This window comes from Pempheris klunzingeri, chromosome 3, assembly GCF_042242105.1.
Source record: "Pempheris klunzingeri isolate RE-2024b chromosome 3, fPemKlu1.hap1, whole genome shotgun sequence".
In the NCBI taxonomy this organism is placed as follows: domain Eukaryota; kingdom Metazoa; phylum Chordata; class Actinopteri; order Acropomatiformes; family Pempheridae; genus Pempheris; species Pempheris klunzingeri.
The window spans coordinates 17,608,991-17,628,049 of NC_092014.1; the positions used below are offsets into that span (position 1 = coordinate 17,608,991).

The 19,059-nt window shown below is 41.0% G+C and overlaps 1 protein-coding gene across 1 annotated transcript; it reads left to right on the forward strand.

Moving 5' to 3' along the window:
* Nucleotides 1-1,734: 1,734 nt before the first annotated feature.
* Nucleotides 1,735-18,368, forward strand: mcoln1a (mucolipin TRP cation channel 1a). The gene is made up of 14 exons (XM_070828102.1): nucleotides 1,735-1,875; nucleotides 7,705-7,982; nucleotides 9,099-9,266; nucleotides 10,063-10,219; nucleotides 12,186-12,267; nucleotides 12,540-12,636; nucleotides 13,532-13,631; nucleotides 13,915-14,021; nucleotides 14,201-14,350; nucleotides 14,481-14,582; nucleotides 14,786-14,908; nucleotides 15,652-15,858; nucleotides 15,982-16,112; nucleotides 16,270-18,368. Exons 1-14 carry the CDS (start codon nucleotides 1,845-1,847, stop codon nucleotides 16,304-16,306), a joined length of 1,770 nt encoding a protein of 589 aa, XP_070684203.1. The 5' UTR covers nucleotides 1,735-1,844; the 3' UTR covers nucleotides 16,307-18,368.
* Nucleotides 18,369-19,059: the final 691 nt, after the last annotated feature.

Below are 19,059 nucleotides of genomic sequence, written 5' to 3' on the forward strand. Positions count from 1 at the left end.
AGTATTTTAGTTCTGTGTTTTCAGAAATCATGGGTGTGCTTACCATGAAGGATGCTGCAACTGGAAAGTTAAGTGTTGTGAAATCAGGGAGTTGAATCGCTTGCCCAAGAGAAGACAAGTGGAGATGTCTCTCTCTGCTCCTGTTTCTGAGCACCACAGATGTGTGATGGCAAGGTTTCAGGCTAATAGTAAAGTTAAAGTCTCCTCTGGAGTGATCTCCTCCACCTTTTCCCCACATTTCATTTTTCATCGCCTCTCAGCTGCATCCAGGATGAGGGTTTAGCAATTATTCTGGTGGCTCCAGAGTGCACGAGTGTGTCATGGTTTCTGACAATGATTCAGTTCATCCAAAAATGGGCCAGTAGCATTTGCACACCGTCACTTCACTTCTGCTGCTTGACTTAAGGGAGTGAGGATGATTATATAATTAGCCACAGAAGGGATGCAGATTTTGCAGTCAACACTGTACAAGCCTGTTTAATCCTGTATTTACACACACAACTGATAGACAAGCTTTTTCCAGTATGGAGAACCGTCAGAGCTCGTATGTGGAGGCTGAGGATGCACAATGAGGGATGCCAAGAAGAATCTACCAGCTCCATGCTGCTATCACATTGACAACATCCATCCATTGTCTATCTATACCGTATCCGTCAGGGTCGCAGGGAGTTGGAGCCAATCCCAGCTGACTTCGGGCGAGATCTACACATATACAGGCGGGGTACACCCTGGACTGGCCAGCCAATCACAGGGCCAACATATAGAGACAGACAAACACACAAACCAATTAACCTAATGTGCATGTCTTTGGATTGTGGGAGGAAGCCAGAGTACCCACGCTAGCATGGGGAGAACATGAACAAATACCCCAGGTCCAAACCGGGATTCAAACCTGGAACCTTCTCTGGAACCTGCTGTGAGGCAACAGTGCTAACCACCGAAGACAATTGGTTTAAGAGCAAAGTTTTGTGAGGACGAGCTTCGGTGTGATGACAAACATCAGTGGATCAAAAAAATTGAAAAAAAAACTGGATCTGAGTATTTCTGGATAAATAAATGCCACTGAAGTTAGGCCTTGGTTTTTGTATTTAAGAGCTTCTGAGTCACTTTATATTCAAGACTTGGTTGCTATTTCTAAAATGATCAGACAGCACAGTAATGAGGCAGAACACTGGTTTGCACACTGGTCCAAAGATTGTAGCATTGGTTTAGTCAGAGCTGAACTACAGAGAAACTATGGTATGAAGGGCTAAAAACCTTTTTAATAATCAGACCCACATGAACAACGCTTCATAAATGCTGGACGAGGAGAGGAGGAGCCCGCAACATGCTACACCACTGTCTGTAAGCAACATAGTCAAACTGACTGACTGGAAATTGAACTGAAAATTATCTTTGTTACGGGTTAAACTGTCCCTAATACAATGTAATGTAATCCAGCACAACAGTCCAGTAATGAATACTATCTTTTTGACAAGGCTTTTAATTAAACATTCCCACGGCTTAATTTGCACGTAAGGAAAAGCAGATATCAAGTCAAGGCTGCTTTCTCTAGCTTTGTTATTCTCATGATTGAAAATATCTAGACGTATTTAGAGAGAAAACACGTGCAGTAAATCTCATCTGGCTCTTGGGCCCCGAGGTGGGAGAGACGTGGTCACATGGTGTCAGTCACATGACCCGAGAGGGCGGAAGTGAGCGGGGCTAACAGCGGCTCAGGGGAGCAGAGAGAGGGAGCTGTAAACAGTTAGCTGTACAGTGAAATAATACAGCCAATAAACAGCCGGCTACTGCGAGTTTTAGCTGTATGATTTACATATTTATTTTCTTAAACGGTTAACTTAATGGCTGCGACAGGACAGCGGGACTCCTCAGGTAATGTAGTGCCGATATTTAACTCTTAAATTCAACCTTTCACTCAGTCGTTACTCACGAATCATTAGTGTTTTTACTATTAGATGATGTTTTTGCGTATAAATACGCAGTTTTCCTTGGTTTTCCGAAATTCTAACTTGTTACAGAGCTATGTTTTGGTGTCTTGGACGTAGTTGTTGCTGTGGTTGTTGAGACATCCTCAACATTACTGAGTTTCAGCTCTGTCTTTACGGTAATCATTGTCATTGTCAAGTGTGTTTTTCTGCCAGAGTTGCATCAGTTAACGTCGGGCTATTTTCCGCGATGACTCTATATTTTAATCCTTGTTGACAAAATGGGGTTTTCCCTCTTGCTAGTCCTCCCCAGTCATGTCTTGACAGAGAAACTTTAGACAGAGAAGTAAGTGCACTACAATAACAAAAAGTTGGTCACAATACAGCAGAACAAACTGATAAATATCAGGTAGAGATGGCTATTAAATGATCACTTACTCCTACTGAAAAAGACCCTCTGTCAGCCTGCAAATACAGAAAATGTCTTATTGTTTTGACAATCAAGTGGTCGTTGGATTCCTATTTCAACCCAAAAAGGTTTTTGGACTGTTGGTCTAACAAAACAAGACATTTATCGATATGTAATTGGTTTGCTTGTAATAAATTCTAACGTTTACGTAAATTGTCAGATTAGTCAAAATTAAAAGTAACCTTTACTTGTGCTCCTATTTGTGTGATTTGAGGTTTACGTTCACCTGCCTGCATCGAAGGCTATAATTGATAGAATGCACCTTTAAACTGAATCCGCTGACTTAACATTAGTACTGACCTAAACTCCTGCAGAGGTTGGAGTGACTCTGGGTTTTCCTGGTCTATAAGAGGTAGATCTGCCACCACCATCAGACACCTTCTCAGCAAATCTACTAAGTCAAGCTCGTGTAAACGGCCTGATGCTGTCATGCATAATAATAGTTCCAACACCATTTCATAAGCTCCTCTCACGCATGGTTGCGTGAGAGCTGCAGTTAATGTGGGTGAAGTAAGGCTCCACTAATTATAGTATTCCTCTGTACTGTGAAGGATTTTTTTTTTAACTCTGTGTGAAAGATCTCAACCTCTGACTGTCAAATGTAATTGAAAGCTCTGAGAAGTAAGTGGACATTGAGTTGAGATTTTCACTAGTTGGTGTTTTCCAGCTGCTGCTTTAATAAGGAACTACGAGTCACACACACACACAGACACAGAGATTAAGGCCTGCTGTATGTGGCATCATACTCACTGAGTTCAGTAAGCTTCATGTTAAAGGGTCAAAAACATTCTTTTATGCCCAGCCACCAAAGCACATTAGAGGGTTAAAGATGCTGAAAAGCTTCAAAGACAGTCCCCAGTTATTCAGGATAATCCGCTGACCTGACCTCTGCGTGAACACTGGTACTACTTTTACTCACAGACTTATGAACTCTGTTCTGCAAAAAATATATTTGTGCCGCCATTTTCCTGAGTAACTGGGACATTGTTTTGCTGTTGAGCTTTTCCAAAAGGTGTAGTGCTTTTCTCTGTGGCGTTGTGGTGGCACCAGGATGCATATCTCAAAGCCTAAGCACATTAAACCGAAACTATCTCCACTAATTGCTGCCATTAGGGGTAAGAAAGAAAATGCTTCTTGCCTTTATTTCTTTCCCTGATAATAACTCTCAAACTGCACCAAATGCTCATTGTAAAGTGACGTTACATACACTGCTGCAAAAGAAGGATGTGTTTCAGTCCAAAGAAAGTATCTCCTCCCACCCTCTCATAACCCCAGACACGGTTATCTCTTTATCGACTTTTTTTGCTCAAATGCTTCCTTTAACTCAGTATAAGTAGAAGTTTTGGACTCCTAACCTGTCGATGATCTCTGTGCTGTGGACTGTCAGACCAGATCTAAGCATAGATATCAAGTTGTTGACAGATTTCCAGTGACAGTAAAGATTGTGATTGACAGACATGTAGCTACATGGGTGTTTCAGCCAGCACTCCACAGACGGCCCGTGAACCGGAAGAGCCAGATGTTTGCACAGATTTACTCCGCTTGTGTCAAATCTGGTGGCACGGTCAATGGCGTGCGCCCACTTTTGTTTGTCTGATTGCTAACTGCCGTGACGGGCGACACACTCCTCTGCTTAAAGATATGTCTGCATTTGGGCTCCTGCCTATTGTCTGCATGAAATGTGAAGTGGTTGGATTCTTTTGGCTGTTTTTCATTCTTCTCACCGAGGCACGCAACCCCTGTCAAAGCCAGGGCACCTCACCTGGCAGAGTTAATTAAAATGCTGTCACTCTCAGCAAATCTTTTTGAAGCCAAGCGCTGACCTGGATTTTATTCATTCATGTTATTCAGAAATTCTTACAGGTAAACAGCAGGTGTTGGAAAACGTAGGAACTGATCCCTGTGAGTGTGGGCTTGCCACATGTGGTCATCATAAAACCTCAGGTTATAACATAGATATTAAGGTGAGCCATGCACCGTAGACTTAACGTACAGATAAAGCACAACAAAGACCAATAGACTTGATTTAAGACTTGAGCCATATAAGTGTCTGACCAGCTAAAAAATAGAATGAATCATAGTTTCTCATAGTTTTAGAGATCAAGATCAAAAATACAGGATTGGAATCTGCAATTGTCCCCAAATAGACTGACTGGTATTTTAACACACACTAGACGAGAGCTACTCCTACATCTTAGTTTATAACAGCAACAGGCCAGTCTCATGAAGCACAATTACTAAATTACGATAACAGCTCAACATAGTGTGCAATGTATAAAGTAAAGCAATCAAAGCACAATCATGCTAGTGCAAGTGCAGACTGTAATTATGCAAACAGGTGTTTGTGCAATTATACAACAAATTAGTGCAGAATATGTACATTTCCCAACACACTCACTAAGAACTTTGTCATAGAATGAAGTGAAAAGTAGGTTTTTAACCTGCTTGTGAAAGTGTCGCAGAAAACGTACATTCCTTAGGTGTAATGGTGGTATAGTGTGTCCAAAGAGAGCAGGTCCTGTCTTTTGATTGTTTTGGTAGCGAGGCCACACATTAGTTCAGGTTTGTGTCACAGATGGTTATTTCGAAAAAGGAACGAGCTCTGTCTTAGGCGCAGCAGCCAAAACGAGCCTCTAACAAACTAGTCGGAAAACAGGAAAACTTGACAGAGACCATTTCGTTTTTATTGTCTGACCACAGTGTCGCAGAATAGCGCATGACAGGAATTTGGAGTTGAGACGGTCACTAAATTTTCTGTCGTGTTTTTCTGTTTAAGTTTCATCTTGTGCACAGGTCGAGCAGGCTAATATTGAACAAAAGTGGTGGTTTTCTACTGTTTCACTTCTCATTTCCATTACACAGCTCAGCTAAGCAGCTGGTTTGCTCTGCTGACTTATTGCGTCTGTTGTTTTTGGATTCATCCTGACTCAGCAGTTTCTCTGACCTTGCACGTGCTGACTTTGACTACACAGTAATACTTGATTTGGCTGAATAGTATATAGAACAGGAATCAAGTGCTCTGAAGTTGCATGTTTTGTTAAGGAAAGTAACCACCACGACCAGTGTGAGCTTACTGCAAACCCCAAAAGTCATTTCCTGAGGGTAAACTGAGTGAACAAACTGAGTGACCCCTTTCTCCATCCAGCCAGCTGAAGCATGTGACCACTGTTAAGCACGATTAGCCTACTTTCTCATTTTGGGCTTTCCTACGATGTGTTCACTTCCCAGTGGTGATCTTAGTGCTCAGAAGTAAAAGAAGCAATACCACAGTAAAAGTCCTACATTCATTCTTTTAGGCTGATCTTGTCTTGTTGATAAAAAAACTCAATAGTATATTTACACAGTATATACAGTATATTTTTGGCTCATTTTAGAAATCTTCCTTGAATTTCCTGAAGTCATAATTTTCTTAGGTCTTTGTTATTTGTCTCATTTTTCTTTTGGTTGGGGCAGATTCAAGATGAAAACAGCATCTTCAATGAGTTTAGGGTTCACGGTGTGCAAAAATTCAGCACTTTCTTATTTAGTAGTGATGAAATTACACAGCGTGACTATACCAAAGCTTTTGTGGTCATTGCCAAATACAAATAGGCGCCATTTGAATAGAGGCCAAAGCAGTTTTAAGACAAAGGAAGACTTGAACATTACATTAGTGTAATTTCTTCTGAAAATGCTAAATACCGTCAGATACTGTTAACTTAAAAATATCCAATTATTATATTTTGCCTTTTATTTTGTGTGACAAAAATCATGTCTATTGCTTACACTGAGGAGGACATTATTGGTAAAGTGGTAGTTGCTAGTATTTCCCAGTTGTGCCTGAAGATTTATGGGTTTATTCTGTGTAACCTCATAAGTAGTGTGTCACTTATTGTCCTACCCAGTCAGGCCAGACTCCCAGGAATCTGCATCCCTCCTCCCACTGCCAGTCACTACACTAATTTCAGCTTTATTATAATGCAGAAAAAAAAGATTTCTTGCGGTCACTGTTACTGGTTGAAATACATTTCTACACCTACAGTAAGGCTCACAGGCACACATTGACATCAGTGTCTTTTATATATTCAGAGCAGAAGAGAGAAAGAAGAAAGTATGACTTCTTTCCAGATTTAATATGATATGAAATTAATTTAATTAAATATACAACTATAAAAATCAAATATTGGCTATTTTATGGCCTGTATTTTAACAGACTTCCTTTAGCAAAATTTATTTGCATTAGTTCTTGTAGACGTGGAGCTAAATGGGTCAAATCACATGCCTGGCCAAGTTGAGCACGTGTTCAAAGTGCCGGAGGGGCCAGAGAAGAGTAAAGCCACTCACTCTGAGAGACAAAAGACAAGCTGTCAGGCTGCTCAGGCTCGGGCACACGTGCGGTGCTGACAGGATGCTGTCACTGGAGGTAGTCGGTGTGAAGTGAGTGGACGGTGCAGCCAAATTTTGCAAGAAGTGACAAGACTTGGGGTCAGCACTTTGGAGAAAGCAGCTCGAACCGTGTGGTAAATTAGTAGCTTCAAATGTAAAGTAAAACTTTTCAACTCTGCACTGATTTATTAAAACAATACGAGTCAGTGTGTCTATCAAAAGGACTTTTCTCAAGACAGTGTGGGAACTGACTTTTTTTTTTTATGGTTTTTGGGGGTTTCATTTCCTGCACTGTAAAAGAGACACAATAAGTGGTGTGCTCTCTGCTCGGCATTGGTGCTTTCGCTCTCAACCAGCCAACAGTTGGACTGCACAATAGGGACTCCTGTCTTGGTTCTCACTTCTTAGTTTTGCCTAATCGCTTGATTGCAATGGACATTTGATTCATCATTCCTTGACGGTCTTTAGTGTGACAGTCCCATGACCCAGTTCCATTTATTCATGCCTCATATATAGAAAAACACTAATAATGAAATTAAAGCCATGCTAACAACTCTGTGAAGCTGATCAGTGACTAATTACTTCTGAATTGTTTGTTTAGAAAAATCTGAGAGCAATAATAGAGAGTCAGAAGTCTGCCACTCTCAATAAATACCAGCCCTACTGAGGTGACACAGTTCAGACAATGTCAGTTTTAATGATGAGGGAAAATCAGAGATGCTAATTTAAAAGAATCTTTCTGTTGTTAGAGTTTGTGAATTGCTGCATGTTGTGGTTGTCTGAATAAAGAAAATCCAAATACATGTTGCATCAACTACAGCCTGACCAATACTGGATTTTCTAAGGTGGATAATAATATTGATATGTGAGAGTTTAAATAATCCAATAAATTGATATGGGCTGTTGCAAGTCACTGTTTCTAAACTAGCTTTCTTATTTCAGAACGAGGAGGCCTGTCCTGCTCAGTGACTCGCTACGGCTCCACAGACAGCAGCGGGGAGCACGACCATCATAATAACAGCCATGGCAACAACCATAGCAACCATCAGCTCCCCACGGCAACAGCAGGTCATTGGGTCGGGGCTGATCAGGAAGAGGAGGCCATTCGCAGGAAGCTGAAATACTTCTTCATGAGCCCATGTGATAAATATCACGCCAAGGGCCGCAAGCCTTACAAGCTGATCCTGCAGCTGCTCAAGATCATTATTGTCACGGCTCAGGTACATCACGCCGGCTCTCACCACAGAATTCGTCTTTTCCTGCCCAAGTCTCGCCTTATTTTTCTTTTTAGGTGAATATGTGTAAGGTTTAAGTTCTCACTCAGTTAGTGTGACAAATGTACATGAATGTTTGTGGCCCCTCTGGAGCACAGGTTCATTTTAGTTCATGTCTGCTGACTTTCTACACATTTATTTTTGCCTTTGTTTAGCACCTTAAAAAAGGTGCGAAACAAAGACAAAAATAAACACGTGTGTGAGTTAAAAAACTCAGCTTCACCACACGCATGACATGCTTTTTTCCAGTAGAAACCCGGTTATAAATCTGACATTTCAATTCAATAGACTTTTGTCAATTCAATGCATTTTTAAGCTGCAGGAACCTAAAATAAGATAAAAATGATACAGGCACCTATACAAATTTACATTGCTTTTGTAACAATGGCTCGCAATGTTGAACAGTTTAAAGTTGTAAAAAAATATTGTTCTATTATTTATACATACTGTAAATGCATACTATAAGACAGCAGAAATTGTAAGAAATCAAAGTATTATAGTCTATTTTTCTGTTTTATCTAATCTAAAGTCTACATATATCATTGTAAATGACTAATAATAATAATTTATAGTTTTAAAGAAATATTCTAGTGTTCTTGTGTTTAGAGATACTATGTAAAAATCCCACATCACCACTTTCAACTCTGAATTTGGCTCTGCATGACATATAAATAAAGTTATATTACTATAAATAATGCTGGCTTTCTTTAGTGAATTGTGTAGTGTGGTCATGGAAGAGTCAACATTGTTCTCACCAACACAGATGCACATTTTGTTAGAAATGTATAGAGGAATTCCTTTTTATTTTATTTGTCAGCACAAAACACTCATCTACGCCTCCTGTGATAGATTGTTATGTGGTAGATAGATGTAGAGGTGATAGATGAGCCATAAATTCTAGCTATGCATCTAAAACACAAAGCCTGCTGTCTTTAGAAGTGAGTGTGGAACATACAGCCTCAGGGGTTTCTCTTTGTCCCCACATCTCCTGCCTCTCGTTCTCCTGTCTGCTTTTCCTTCCATGCGACAACTTTTTTAAACACCCTCCCCTCTTTGCTGCAGTTAGTGCTGTTCGGCCTCAGCAACCAGGTGGTGGTGACCTTCAAGGAGGAGAACACGATGACCTTCAAGCACCTCTTCCTCAAAGACTTCGATGAGTCCTCAGACGACTCATTTGCCGTTTACACTCAAAGCGACGTGTACGACCACATCTTCTACGCCGTGGAGCAGGTAAGCCCTGGGGAAAATGGAAAAGCTTGTTACGATAGTCGAACAATCTAAATTCTTTTAGAATAATTAATTGTTTTATTTTATTTTGTTTTTAAGCACATTAGGATACATCATCTGGGGACAATGAATGTAAAATGCAAAAGTTCTGAGATATTTCAGTCTGGAACAAAGTTGTGGCATGTCACTGGCATCTCTAGGTGACGTTGCAGATGCTGTAATAAACAAGAGCTAAAAATGAAGTCACAGGTCAAATGTGAGTTGGGTGGACGGTGGCGCTAGAGAGCCTGTTGTGACAGTCCTACAAAATGTAACTGGCACCAAAACATCTTCAGTGCAGCGAAGCCATAGTGACACTAGATTAAATGCTTGATGCAACAACTAGTGAGATATCAAAACCAGAACTAACAGTTTAATTAATAAAGAAAAGACCGTTTTGCTGAATCCCCATACGATACAAGTTAAAAGTCTACAGATTCAAGCAGAGTTCAGAGGGTGTGTTGTACAAAGTGATCACAGAGTATGAGGACAATGATGAGCCAGGGTTGTAACACATCTCTGTGTTATTCTGAGTGTATCAGAGCTCTAGTGTGCCTAGACGGAGCAAAGCGAATTCACAGCGGAATTACAGCGCTGGACCGTTTGTGTTTATGCATCTCAGCCTCTGACTGAAGTGAAAACTCAGCAGAAACTTTTTATTATTTCCCTGCAGTCTCACTCCTCCTTTAAAGATATGTGCAATATTTTCCCCCCTCAAACTGAAACATTTTGATTTTTGATCTCCCATCTTCTCCCTCAGTATCTGGCCCTACCAGAGACCACAGTGGGGCGCTATGCATACGTCTACGGTGTTGGTGTGAATGGCAGTGCGCTCTCACTCTGCCAACAGTACTACAAGAAGGGGCGCATCGACCCGGCCAATGACACCTTCAGCATAGACCCCCACGTCATCACAGGTACATGAATTACACTGTGGAAGAGATATTGCAGGATAACAGTAATAGAATTGGGACAATAGTCTAGAAAAGCACTATGAGACACTCTGTTGTGATATTGGGCTATACAAATTGAATTGAATAGTGGGAGCTGTAATGGTTATGAATGAACAGCACATGATAGCCACTCATAACTTAATTGAAAAATACAAATGCACATGTGGGGTTTTGATTATGTCACTGATTTATTAACCCTTTATGAGTCTTTATGAGATTCTCCAGCAAGGGTCTGGTAGTGATTTCTAGGTCAAGGCTAAAAACAAGAGAAGGGCGATCCTTTAGAGCAAACAGCATTCGGCTAGGCTAAAAACAGGCCATACCTCATCCACCGCAGGCCACATTTTGGCCTCTGTTGTGGCTCAAAATCTTAAAAGTTTAGTCTCGTTTTGAACTGGAGGATCTGCAGATTAATTCCGCACCTGATATGTTATGATTTGCTTACGTTTTGCACAGTTCAACATAAATAAGTCCTCATTTCTGTTATCTTCACCGCCTTCTTGTCTGTAAGTCATTTGGTGTTAACAGCTGTTGTGTTGAAGTCTGTTCACCTTATCAGATCGTGCTTCTTGTAGCTGTGATCAGGTCAGGTCAGGTCAGGTCAGGTTCGGGTTTGGGAGATGGTTTGGTGACGTAGAAGAGATTGCCTTGCAGAGAGAGGAGGAGATCTACATTCTACGGAGTGCACTTTTTTTGTAGTTTGTATTTTGTTTTAAATAGTCAGAGGTCAGGCAGAGTACAACTATCTGCAGACTATCCAGGGTGGCAGTCGTTTGCCTGAGGGAGAAACACAAACAGCCTCTTTCATCACTTCAAAGCGGAACGTCTGAGTGGGAGGAACGTTTGAGGATGCATGCTGGCTCTCACACAACTAGATGTCAGATCTGCAGTGTTCTCTCAAACAAAATGCTATTAAAGGCATTTTTAGATATATCAAAATTAATTCCAGTTAACAGTTACAATACTGACTTTCATGTCCGGATCTGGTCATTATGAGATTGTTTTCTCGTAATTGGAAAAGATTATTAATCATTGCTATTTGGAAGCATGATGATGGGGCTACCTTTATTTAATTTGCTAGTTGGCTCAAGACACTTGGAGATATTAATGTCACTGAGTAATGTGTAATATGTCAACATTGCACATGCATCTTCATGTAGATTTTGTGTTTTATAGAATAGTTTCTACTATCAAATAAGTGGCCAACTGCTGAATGGCTATTTTTTGTCATACAGCATACTTTATTATCATATGTTTTTGTCCTGTGACGACATTTTATGTCAATTTACCCTAAAAATCCAAAGGAGGACTGAACTCATTTCTTATTGTTATTAAATAATTGTCCTTTTCATAGTCTTTGGTTTATAACAGTATGTAAACATTTAATGAATGGTTTATAACACTATAAGCAGTGATGACAAATACTGTACAGTAATAAACACTTAAAATGGCCTCCTGTTTGCTCGCAACTGCATCATATTGAATTTAAACCATTTATTAAATGTTTGTTCACTGTTAAAAATGCTAAATTAGTCGGGTTAAAGTTGTTAGTGATTACCATTTATCACCAGCATTTTTGTACTGTTTACTTTATTCATATGTCACACACACACCTCCAGGGACAGAAGGTGTGGCATACCCTCAGAGTTTCTTACTTCCTCAAACGAATATGTGTGTCAGTCAAAATTGACCAAATTTAGGGGAAGTATGAACAGAGGAAACAACCTCATCTTAAAATCTTTCTTCACCTCATATCATACATATGTCAGATGCTTCTGTGTTATCTTTACTCATTCTTAGTTGGGTTTTATTTTGTGCTCACCACATAGAGACGAACAGCAAAATGACAGAAATTTTTTATCCTCGTATACCGAAGTTTATTCCAGTTTTCCCTCCACATGAGCGCTTTCTGTCTGTTCTCCATGTTCAGACTGTATAGGTGTGAACCCGCTGTCGGTCCCTCCAGCTCCGCTCAGCAGCAGCTACAAGAATTTTACGCTCAAGTTCCACAAGTAAGGCTTCATTTTTCACATGGCTTCAACTTGCTGAGATTCATCTCTGTTGTATCTGATGACGACATTCAACAAGTCCCTTATCTCTGCTGCTCACGCACACTCAAGCATCTATACGAGGACACTAACACAGGTTTCAATATGAAAACACACACAGAGGTACGCCAAGTTTCCTGTTCTGCTTTGTGTGTATTTCAGGTCATTGTCTTTAGTTACTTCACTTGAAATCTCTGCTTCTGCCTCTCGATTACCATCTATCTTCCTTTTACAAGGTTCATTAACGTGACTATAGAGTTCCAGTTGAAGGCGATCAACATACAGACCATCATCAACAACGAAATCCCAGACTGCTACACTTTTTACATAACGGTGAGCAGCGTGCGTCCTTGATCCAGAGGTGATATGTGACGAGTTTGGTTGAACTCAGCAAAGAGTATTGTGTTATGTGAATGTTTTTGTTTAGTCCTGTTTATCACAATGGGAGTGAATAACAGCAGATGTTTCTAGTTATTTGGGTATTTGTTTTTAGTTATATTATAGTTTCTTTGGCACCTCCAACCAGCATATTTGCATCAGTCTGCAGCCACTCCCGAGGACACAGCACTTACTTGTCACTCAGCACGGATCTATCATCGTTGAAGTATTCTCATTAACTGTCAAGTCTGCCTTTCATAATGCAACACCTGTTTCCACAAAGATGTTTTAGACCGGTTTGTAGTTTTGAGTCATGTATTTTGTTCTTAGTTTAGTCTAAAGCAGGTTTGACAACAAATGTTCCTGCATTTTCTTTCCCTTTTTCATCCACCCACTCAGGAATCAACCATTTCATAGTTTATTTATTGCTTTACCTGTTAAGTTATATTTTCTGGGCATGCTGTCTCCCAACATAATGGTCAAAATGTCCTTTCAAAGCCTCCTCTACACTGACAGCAGCTAATGAATTCTCTAGATAATATTAAATCTCTTTTATTTTAATGTAGATATTGTATGAAAAGCTTTAAAGTATTTTGTCAGAAAAATATCAAAATCTTTTAAAATACAAAATGTGTGTAAGTGCACAATCTGGGCTCCTCTTTATGTCATTAAACCCCACATATTCCTGACCACACTGTTCTCAATGGTAGCTGCGGCCCTGTACAACACTGTTTTAATGAAATGCTGAAACCCCATATTTATATCTTTATTTCATTATACAAACTTCATTTTCTGAAAATGTACAGTTTCAAAGCATATGAATTGTCTGCTGGCCGCCTCTCTCCTCCAGATAGTCCTGGACAACAAGGCTCACAGCGGCAAGGTGAAGATCCATTTGGAAAACCAGGCATCCATAAAGGAGTGTAAAGACCCGAGCGTCTCTGGACACGGTGAGACAGCAGATCTGCGAGCGGTTGGTGCTCTTAAACAGAGGAGAGAGCAGCAAGTAACATAAGACTCATAGCAGTCATAGAAACACTGCAGCACTTGTAGGCAAGTGAAAGACAACACCAAAAGGCTAGCAAAGCAACTGTATTAAAAGTTGCTTTCAATCACTGAACCAACAGGAAGTTGTTTATACAGCATCGCTAGTAGTGGCACTACTACTACTACTACTACTACATCTATCTGAAACTCTGCTAACAGCCCTGTTTTCCTCCTTTAAAGCCACAGCTGAGAACTACACACGTGTAGCATTTGATGTGGCTGTGGCTCTGTTGTGCATGCTGTCACTGCTGCTGTGTGGACGCTCCATAATGCGAGGCATCATACTGCAACAGGTATGAAAACACTAGCAAGACAATGCCCTTTTTTAGATAGAAAGGCTTAAATATAGGGGCAACACTTCAGGTAGAGACTGAGGATATGATATTTTTAAAAGCTTGTTTATTTATCATGTTAATTTACTGTATATTCACTACTACCTCTTGCTAATTCTCTCTCTTATTGTGTTTGTCAGGAGTTTGTGAAGTTCTTTAGGGAGACTCTGGATCGTAAAGTGTGCTGGGGAGACCGGATGGAGTTCATTAACGGCTGGTTTATCCTCCTCATCATCAGCGACATCCTCACCATCACCGGCAGTATCATCAAAATCGGCATCGAGTCAAAGGTGCGTGCTGCTTACCAACACACCCTTAAGTGACAGCGTCTGCTGTAGTAAATGAAATCGACACAGCGACCTTCAGGCCGTGAAGCTGTGCTGCCTGTATCTATAAGTATCTTTTCTTCTCTCCCGACAGAACATGTCCTCGTATGACTTGTGCGGCATCCTGTTGGGAACCTCCACGCTCTTGGTGTGGGTCGGAGTAATTCGTTACCTCACATTCTTCCAGAAGTACAATGTAAGTCACAGATAACACCGGTGTGCATCAACTAATAATGTTGCAAGATCCTGTTGATTTAATTACTCGTCAGAAGGTGCAAAAATGTTCCTGTTAATGGGTTCATGTAATTAATGTAATGTAATTAATCTGTTAATCCAGCCTGTGCGCTCTCTCTCTCAGATTCTAATTAGATCTGTCTGATGTCTCTGTGCCTCCCACAGATCCTGATTGTGACGCTCCGAGCAGCGTTCCCCAATGTGATTCGGTTCTGCTGCTGCGTGGCCGTCATCTATCTGGGCTACTGCTTCTGTGGCTGGATCGTCCTGGGACCATACCACGTCAAGGTGAACAAAACTGAAACTGTTGTAGACAGAGATGTGATAATCGGGTGTCATTAAATCCCTTAAACCTGCATGAGTTGTTATTTTGGACACTGGGGGGCAGCGGAAACAAGGTGTGAAAATTTACATACATTTTTTAGATTTACATTCACTCATTTAGACTTGTGTTTCTGGCCACCTGATGAATTTAAATCCAACATTCACGTTCTTTTGCCGTGCTGAGCAGGTAATGTATTGTGGGGTTTTAAAGTTTTTTCTCTGAAAGCGGCGGCCAAACACAACACTGTGAGAGCGATGACACAGTAAAGTTGTGCCCAGACAGCTAAATGAGCTGAGATCACATTTTCATTTGATGCATTGCTCTTGTGAAAAATGGTAAGTAAGACACCTGTCCAATCGGTCTGACCCATAAAGCATAAAGCCATCGGTTTCATCTGAGAATTTAAAGTTGACTTAGCAGCCAGCGACAGTGTCTCCATCCTAATAACCGAGGTCATGTTCCCGTGCAGTGTGTGTGCAGAAAACAGGACTCACTCACAGCTGATGTCCCTCTCTTCCCCTAGTTGGCATCACGAGTTGGTGAATTATGCGCAAACTGAAGTCAGACTTCTTTTGTTTAAATACATTTCAGAAAGTTTCCTCTTACTGTCACTTGTAAAACATTGTTTTCTGTCAGGCTTTACTAAAACTGTAAAAACAGTTTCCTTTCATTTCTTAACCTTTGATTGCTGTCTTCTCCCCCTCAGTTCCGCTCTCTGTCCATGGTCTCAGAGTGTCTGTTCTCGCTGATCAACGGAGACGACATGTTCGTGACGTTCTCGGAGATGCAGGAGAGCAGCACTCTGGTGTGGCTCTTCAGCCAAGTTTACCTGTACACCTTCATCTCCCTCTTCATCTACATGGTGCTGTCGCTGTTCATCGCTCTCATTACAGGAGCCTATGAGACCATCAAGGTAGGAAACATGGTTGACTTAAACCTGGCTCTGCATTTCCGACTGCCAGGTTGGTGTCAGGGCCGTAGATCAGGGAAGAAAAATAGAACGAAAAATAAAATGTAATCTTGTTCTTTTTCACAGCACCAAACCCAAGAACCCATGCACATCACAGACCTGCACGCCTTCATAGCAGAGTGTACGGACGCACCGAACTCTGGGAAGTTCAGGGGTCTGGAAACCTCGCCGTGCTCATTCTTCTGCTGCTGTGACAGGTGAGGACCAGAGGGAGAGTAGAATTATCTACCCTTTTCTAGCGTAATTTTGAAGTATGTTCCACTACACAGCGCTATTACCTGGTTCTAAATAAGAATATATGAGTATGATACATGAATATCATGACGCGAGCCGTCTTTCTTTTATTTCCTCCAGAACGACAACATATGAGGATGTCCTGCTGGTGAACTGAAGTTGATCTCAGAGGCCTCTCCACCCCCCCCTGCTGACCGTAGGGATACACTGCACAGCTCCTGACACCCAGATGCTCTGTACCAACACACTGTATCTGGGTCAAACCTCAGCACTCATCTGAAGGATGAGTCGCCGTCAGCTGGACCAGCAGCGTGTGACAGCGGTCGTCTTATCGGACGTCTTATTATTTCCTCTCCTCGACTCCATGAAGAAGAAACCGGAGGCTGATGCAGGACTGGACCTTTCCTCTGAGCGAACAGGACATAGCAGCGTCACTGAAGACTGATGCACAGATATTTCCCTGTTCCTTGAAGTTTTTTTGTTGTTGTTTTTTTCAAAACAGTATTTTTTTTTTCCTTTTATTTAATGCTGTATTCAATGGTGAATCAGGAACAGGATCTATTGCAAAGATACTAAGTGGGTGCAGGTGCCGTGATGAGGACTGCGGTAGTGCACACATGGTGCTGACTGTTTTTATTTTCCTGTCATGTCTTTTATAGTTTTTCAAAATAGGTTACCTCTTGAGGACAGTGCTCTTAAACGGAGTCGTTTATACATCTCACAAAACATATCCAACAACTTCAATCCTTTTTCTCACACCCTGCTCATTATTTTGAAATACCATAACGCCCCTCATACTCTGAACACATTGTTTGCTCTAAAACAGTCTGGCTGTAAGTCATTTCTGTCACAATGGGACATTCACACAGAATAACAGATACGAGAAAACGGGACCACACACACACGGACAAACAGTGTGAGGTTTCAGGTGTGGAATTGATTTGTTTTCTTCTTCCGCGAGCTACACCTCTAGTATAAAGTTTCAAACCGCTTCCTCTGCTGCACGATCAGCATGTCGCCGCCAAACGTGGATGCTCTAGTTTTGTTTTTATTGCTACGCTCGCTGTAGTAGACTGGATCGTGTGTTGCATTTATCTGAGTAGTGGTCAGCATAATGGATTGCAATCAGGGTCTAATGAAGCACTCGGCATTTGACTGCGGTGAGCTACAACAAGGAAAGCTGCTCTCCAGACCCATGCGCATGTTTCTTTAATGATGCCAAAGTATGTCAGAAAACAAAGTGTTCATCCATTGTTAAGAAGTTGGAAATGTTGACCCCCTTTCTTTACTTCTATGCAATATTGATGGCAGTCTACAAACTGTAATTGCCTTAAAATGCGGAGCAGAGTTTCGGGTAGACAAATTAATGATAGCAGAGACGTATTTGTAGCTCTGTAATAATGTATTGTCGCACTGAATCAAATCGCTTTTTAGTCCGTCTGTTGTCTTTCAGAACAATGACGTGTTTAAAACTGTAGCCCACTGGCTGGATCTTGAATTTCTTTTTCTTTCTCTCTGTACCGCATAAAACGCACAATTACTCAAAGGGTGTCACAGTCTGGACTCCCAAAGGTGTTTTTATGAAAATAGTTTTCTTTTATGAAGGACAGATGTCCCTCTGGTCCAAGCAGTAGCGGGTTAATGGCGAGTTAGATGACAGTATTTTTTCCAGTCGTCTTACATTCTGTCAAATTAGCCAGCAGTGTCACATTTAAGCTGAATGTGCCGATAGGCTTCGGATCAAGACATCAAACATGTGCCAAATTTATCATTGGCCTTAACTTTAAATGGTTTGACATGCATGTATATATCATGGAGTATTAGTTAACACTGTGTGCCTTTCCTACATTTTGATGTTGTCATGTTATTGTTTTTTTTATACAAATGATCTGCACTTGAACTGTTTGTTTGTATCGAAGAATACAAACATTAGAGACATCCTCAAGTCAGCTGCTTGGTGGCATAAATATTGCCAGTCGCCTGATTAAAGTTTCCCAGATCATCTTTGATATTAAATCATAGTTTGATTCTGTGTCATGATATAATTTGATCCAAAGTAGCTTGACTTGGAGTGTAGTTGCCTTTGATTGTCAATAGAGGGAGCAATTTGTCCATGGTTGCTGGTACAGGGTCCAAAGGACAACTAGACCACATGTTTATTCTTCTACTTTGTTGGCAGATTAAAAGAAAAAAAACACACATGGATGATGTAAAAGAAACTACGACTCTGCAATTCTTGATTTTTGCAAATAAATCCCTCAGTCCAACACACACCCAAAGGCAGCTGGCGTGAATACTCATGGTGCATGTAAAAGCGCGGAGCGTCCACATAGAGGAAATTACAATTCTGTGCCTTTTTTTTCTCCTTTTTTTTTCTCAACAGTCCGATATGATGAGCTCATTTCCTTGTTAGTGAGCTTCTCGAGCGAGGCTTGGCAGCCGATGTAGCACATCTTTGCCTTCCACCCACTTAACCTAATATCATCATACATTATGTACTGCTTGTTGGCTCATTTCAGACTCTGTGAGCGGGAATGAAAGGTAAAGTTAATCATTGAAAGCAACTCACAAAATGTGTGATACATTTTTTTCATATGGTGTGTGTCTAAACTTCTCTTACTCCTCAGTAGTCTCTCCCCAGAGGCTGCTAATGGTCTGTCAGCTGTACTTTCATTGCGTTGATGTCGGATTGTCGATGCCAGTTTGATCTCAGCTCGAACTGAAACACGCTCCAGTTACTCACTTGTGACTCGCTATTTGAAGTGCAAAGTCTTTTCTATTAGCAAAGCACCGCAGATCAAAAAATTCAGGCCTGCAGCAGCGGCAGTTTCCTGTTCCTTCCTGTCTTATATCTTTCAAACGGAGTCACTGAATCTGCAGCTGCCTGGGTTTGTGTTTGGTTTTGTCTGT

Excerpts from the sequence above, each read along its gene's own strand:
- mcoln1a (XM_070828102.1), top strand. The coding sequence starts at position 1,845 with ATGGCTGCGACAGGACAGCGGGACTCCTCAG. Across the intron at positions 10,220-12,185 it reads AGACCCCCACGTCATCACAG|ACTGTATAGGTGTGAACCCG; the intron begins GTACATGAATTA and ends CTCCATGTTCAG. Across the intron at positions 13,632-13,914 it reads CCCGAGCGTCTCTGGACACG|CTGAGAACTACACACGTGTA; the intron begins GTGAGACAGCAG and ends TTAAAGCCACAG.